The sequence below is a fragment of the Pristiophorus japonicus genome, chromosome 4, assembly GCF_044704955.1.
Source record: "Pristiophorus japonicus isolate sPriJap1 chromosome 4, sPriJap1.hap1, whole genome shotgun sequence".
Lineage (NCBI taxonomy): Eukaryota > Metazoa > Chordata > Chondrichthyes > Pristiophoridae > Pristiophorus > Pristiophorus japonicus.
The window spans coordinates 245,688,764-245,694,937 of record NC_091980.1 but is presented as its reverse complement, the minus strand read 5'-3'; the positions used below and the strand labels follow the sequence as shown (position 1 = coordinate 245,694,937).

At 37.9% G+C, this 6,174-nt stretch overlaps 1 protein-coding gene across 2 annotated transcripts in view; it reads right to left on the bottom strand.

Moving 5' to 3' along the window:
- Positions 1-273: 273 nt before the first annotated feature.
- Positions 274-6,174, bottom strand: part of LOC139263344 (neuroblast differentiation-associated protein AHNAK-like) — a 163,253-nt gene continuing 157,352 nt past the window's right edge. The window contains exon 8 of one of the 2 annotated variants that reach the window (XM_070879255.1): positions 274-5,296. In XM_070879255.1, coding sequence (XP_070735356.1) covers positions 4,170-5,296 — 1,127 coding nt within the window. In that variant the 3' untranslated portion in view covers positions 274-4,169. The remainder of the gene's footprint in view (positions 5,297-6,174) is intronic. The other variant, XM_070879256.1, reaches the window with a different exon arrangement.

Sequence of the window (6,174 nt, the reverse complement as noted above, 5' to 3'; positions counted from 1 at the left end):
CGGTTTGCTGAGCGAGCTGCTGTTTTATTTCAACCAACTCATTTGAGGTAACCTTTATCATTATATCCGCTTTCTGGCGCAGAAATGTGCAGCATAGACCAACAAATGCCTTCCATGGTCTAGTTTAATCTTTTTCTCATCTACCTGATGGTGGAAATATGTCCTAACCTGTTTATACTTATAATGTCTGCTGAGGAGAAATCTCCCTTTCTCCCTAGCGGATTCACTGAAATAATGGATCGACGCTCCCGATGTACAACAGACTCAAAGAGATAGGTTAGAAACGATTTATTCCAGCAAATGCAAGGGAGGGTCTGTTCTTAGTTGTCCAGGACAGAACTCTTCAAAAACTCAAAAGTCTCACTGGTCTTTATACAGATTTTAGTGGGCCGGTCTATAACGAATTTTTTGAAGTGACAGTGATCGAAAACGATATCCGTGACAATAACACAGATGTCTCTACAAGCTTTGAAATGATAATTTAACTGCCACAAATAACACAGATGTAAGGCAAAGACAAATAATGGATTTGTTACTGCATTTGGTTCCATCAAAGAAAACATTCAATTCACAAAGCACAGAAACATTTATTAACATGAAAGACGGGAACCTCGTTTGATCTCAGCACAGCATTATTTGTTAACACATTTGTTAACATGAAAGGTGGAAATTTTAGTTCAGTTAAACATTGGTTTAACCCTTATCATACTGCCTGCTGTGTGAGCTGATTCCCGAGCATTTGGTTCCCCTCTTGACTTCTTTGAATGTGTTATCTCTGTCTCTCGGAATGTGTTTGTTTCTACAGGTTTCATTTTATGGTCTCTTCTCAGCGTGCTCCATATTCTTTAAGAGTTAAACACATAAACTCTTCTATGTATTCCCTCAAAATCTAACATTAATTTTCCTATCATAGTTTTACATATAATTCCGATAATTACTTAACCTACAACAATGTCCTTGATTCTGAATCTTGTTTATCAAGTCCAAAACGTTTAATTGTTTGAACTTCTTATGTAATGACTTCTCTACTTTCATTAGACACGCCATGGTTATTTAAATTACTGGAAGGATAAACTCAGACACTCGCTGACACATTTTCCTACCTAAACAAAACACATCTAAGGCACTTGATCTCACACAATCAGGAGCTAATCAGGTCCTGCCATGGTCTCCAATTTCTGTAATAAGTTCGATACCTGACTCCAGGTTATGGATGCAAAATTCCTGTTATTGTATGAGACCAAGTCCAATTACCCACAATGGGGCTGAAATTGCCCCACGGCCCTTTTGGGGAGGTAGGCTTCCAGACCAGGGACTTTTACTGCCCAGGCCGGAAATCCGGCCCCACCGTGGAATTGCCCTTTGCGCCTCTCAAACAAGACAGAACTCCTGAGGCATCAGCATGGCACTGAAGTCAGTGGCATGCTGAAGATCTGCATAGCACTGATGCGCCACAACACTACCCACCGCTTGAGTTAAAGGGGAGGGCCGCTGCGGACTCTGCAGGCCCTTTGGTGGCTACCACTGGGCCACTAGGGACAATTGCGGCCAGGCCAGTGATCTGGCACCCAATGAGAAGTGCCGGGCTGCATGATGCTGTCCCGGTTGAGGCGAGGACCACCATTGTCAGGCTGACAGAAGATTCGGCCGACAAAAAAAAACGGCGGCCAGGGGCGTGCATGGCCTGCCTTTTAAGGGGCGCTCCGGATGGATGTCTGCAACCCATGAAGCGGACGTGGACATTGGCCAGCACCAGTCTCGCGGGGTAACATTCCACGCAGGGCGCAAAGAGGTCGGCACGAGGCAGTAAGGGGTTGAAGCGCACGGTGATGACATCATCACCGGCTGCATGCCGGCCTGGGGCATAAAGCATTGGGCGCGCTACCGGAAAATCATTCCTAAAATCTCAGGGGCAATTTCAGCCCAGGCGCAACCGCTGTCCGTCCCCGGGTGAAAAGGGACAATTTCAGCCCTAATATCTTTGAACATTAGACATACAGAGAAATAAAACGTACAACCGTGTGAACTTTCCCTGGGTAGAGAACTCACGGTTGCTCCTTCCAATGCTGATTTTCTCTACAAATTGTACAAAAAAGCTTGGAATCTTTATAGTGGGATTCTCACAAAACAATGTCAGTAACAATCGATCATCAATGGCAGGTGTTATTGAACGAGACTCCTAGAAAGGATATCGTTTTTTGCAAACAACAGATACCACATGTTTATATCCTGCTAACCATTGTGCCATACCATGGCTCACTCTTAACATGGCCCCAAAAACAAATCATGAATCTTACATCCTGTGTTTCAGCAAGCAATTGAATCACCGTGTCAGGTAAGACAGTTCCTTGATGCATCAAACTCTAAAGCATCTTGGGAATGAACAACTTTAAACATTTCATTTAGTAAAAAGAAACCAAAATCTTTAATCAGAGATTAAACCAAATCCTAATCCTACGTATATAGGTATAAAGACAAAGGTATCGTACATATCTGGTTCCACTTCTACAAGTTAATTTAATTTAATATACTGGATTAACTTCTGTCATTTTATCATTGTCATTTGTCATTTTATAATTGTATGGTAATTAGTTACAGCTATATTCTAAGTTAACAAATAGTTACCACTTAAGCAGTTTTCCAAATGTTATGTCTAAACAGATATTTTATTGATCATACATACACAAAATTAGCAAATGCATTAACTGTAAGAAAACTTAGCAAAGCGAAATCAATATTCCACATGATTAATACTTTGGAGTAACAGTGGCATAAATCAGCAGCAGTTTTCAGGATACAAATTTCAGCTTATCATATTTACAACAAAAATCTTCACCCAGATTTTATTGCATTTTAGGATTTACAGGACAAGAACAAATTAGATTACTATCTTCTAAGCTCTATTGATATTTTGATGATTCCTTCTTTTTGACATTTTTGTTGACTATGTTATTCATACACATGCTTTAAACATGATGTTTGTGATACCATTTAATATAAGTACAAGATCAGTGACGTGATATCCATTATAATCATTTTAGAAATATTGTGTTGTGGGAAACTGGGTGGTGCAATGTATTAAATACTGGGCTTTCACCTCTGAGACCTGGATTCAAGACTGATGTGTTAAAAGTATCCTCTGCTTTCCGGCTGTAAGGATCCTGTGTGAAATTACTTCTAGTGAACACAGGCCTATAGCACAAAATTGTGCCTCAATTGACACAAATTGGCAATGTCAGTCAGACAGGCCTAATGATGATTAGTGTGACAAATGAAAAAAATATAATACTGGTTCACTGTGATATATGCTTCTAAGTGCTGAGGCAAATTGAATGGAAGGAACTTTACTCTGCAGCTGACAATGTTTGATGCCATTGGGTGCCTTAAATAGAAAATATTCTATTCCTGATCATTATCACCACTCACCTTGATGAGCACAAAACTTTTTTGCCATGGCATCTTTTATAAACATTTTTGTGCATGTCTTATTATATTACTTAGGTCAGTGTCTCATATTTCTTACTTATTTTGTTCAGAACTTGCAGATAGTTCAAGTCTAAAGGGTTCATTATTAGGGATGGATTGTGAACATTTTTAAGCTTCTATCTCTCTGATAAAATCTTAATGCCTTCATGCTTATTCTTTATTATTGTATTAGTTATTTCTGCCTAACATAATTTACATGTATAAATGATCATGAGAAAGTATCTCCTTATTAACACTTAGATATCCATGAAACTAACTATGCAGGTGATTATTCAAAAAGGATCAAGTTATGCGAAGACAAAAAAGCCACCAACATTAACTGACTGAAAACCATAGTTAAGGTGTACGTCACTGAAGGAAGATTTGAAGGCGCGAAGCTTTGTCCCAGTTATATTTAAGTCAAAAGCAATTCTTGAGCAGTCTTTACATAAAGATGTCAAACAATGTACAATTTACTGAAGTGGTCTATATTTTAAATTCTGAATTTATTGTTCTTAAAGCAAGTAATGTGAAAATGTGACCTTTAACACATAATCCGAGATGAAATATCCTTATTGTTCTGTAAAACACCTTTTTGCACAGATTAATCTAGTTAATATTTGGTTAAATGCAAAAAACAGCAAAGATAACTATAGTGTAAAAGCATCATGTCACAATTATGAACAAGACTGTAAATGCATATTTTATTCCTTAGTTATTGTCTTTTTAACTTGTTTTGTCTCAGATTTAGTTACAGAGCTGGAAACTGATGGTTGGGATGTTTCATTGAACTGTCTTTGTTCACTCTGAATCGTTTCTCTCATTCTTTGGAAAACAGTAGATGTATCAGTAGTAGCTGTTGCTTCAGGAATTATGTCTCCTTGTACTATGGAACTCTCAGTTAAGACAACTACAGTTCCTTCAGTTTTGGTATATGTCTTAGTGAAGGCATGCCCTTCAGCAGATACAGAGTATTCTGATCTGGGCAAGTGGAATTCAGACAGGAATGAAGAACATTCTTTGGTAGACTTCACTGGTTCAGATGTCCCACTGGCAGCTTGTTCTTGAATAAGATATTCTTTAGTGACAACTGTGGAATGTTCTATAGGATATGAACCTTCAGGTAGCGAGGATATTGATAAGTTAGAAATTTGAAAGATTCCTGGTTTGTCTTTGTTTTGTTGTTCCTCATTTGTTTTTATAATTTTCGTTTCAATCAAAGTAGTTTGAAGAAGCCCAGATGAAATTTCACAGGGTGGCACTTGGCCTTGATGAGAACATTCAGGCAAAGGCATTTTGCTTGTCTTGGATGACTGTGCATTCATAGTGAAATCACCCGATTCCAGCAAAGCAAGCTCAGTTCTAGCAGTTGATGTCACTACTTGGCTGGGTGTTTTCACATATGTGTCTGCTGTTGTGACATCAGGGTTCTTGCACTTTATTGTTACCATTTGAGTTGTGCTATCATCAGCAACTGTATTTGTAATACCTTCAACAACTGTTTCTTTTGATATAGGGGCGATTAATAGCGATAATTCATCCGTAGACCCTTTAGGTAAATTGTCATGACCATCAGTTTTCACGCCAGTGGTTTTGTCACTAAATTTAACTGGTCCTGTGCTAGGCATTGGACTTTCATGTGCAGCTTCTTTCTCATCATCACCATCCTTTTCTTTTTTCCATGGTGATGAAAAGCTAATTTTTGGAAATTTAAACCAACTTGTCTTCCCCTTTGATGTGGAACTATCATCTATAGTTGTTACTTCAACATCTTTTTGGCCTTTGAGTTCAGAAACAGATTTATTCAGCTCCTTACCAGTCTTTCCTTGAACTGAAACATCAGATGTGTAAGAAAAAAAAGAATGTTAGGGAATTTAAATGTAAGCGTACCAAGTTTAAACTCATCATTATGTTCTTCAGCATTTGTCTTAGCAACATTCACTTCTACCTAATATGGTTTACCAACAGATTCTTTTAATACTGTTTTTTTTCTGAATTAATGGGCATTAACACATCTAGATTGCTACTTTGGACATTAGCATCTGTATCTTCTTCATACCGTTTAATTTCAAATGTGCATACCTTCATTTTATGTACATTCATGTTTGACCAAAGTTTTTCTCTTTCAGTACCTTGCAGTTCTTTTCCTAATGCCTTAATATGCCCCTTCTGGTTAGTTAAATCATCAGCACCAGGGCCCTCAGTATCACTACAAATGACTGGTCGAGGCATTGATTGTTCTGTGATAACATTGAATTTTGCCTGTCTCATAACTATATTTATAGACCCTATATATTAATCAAGTTCTTTCCTATAGGTCACTGTTCCAGTCTTTTGGAGGCACTCATTTTTAATAGTGAAATGCCACATCTCAATTTTTTTCTTCTCAGGAACAATAAATTGGTCTCTTGTATCTCCTGTTTCTTTAGTGTCTGTAATAGTAGCGAACAACGATGGTTGGATATTACATTCTAAACTTTTCAGGTACACTTTCCTTTCACCGTATGACGCTTTCCTTCAAATTGCTGCCATGTTAATTTCATATCAACATCCTCAATGCGAAATCATTTGCCATTCATTCCAAAGCTAAGCATTTCCAAATTAATCTCAGTTTTAACAACATTTAATTTGCTATCTAAATATAATCCATTACCAAATGGAACCCAGTTTTGGGATGAAATACCTTTCTGAACATCAGGGGGGTGAAAT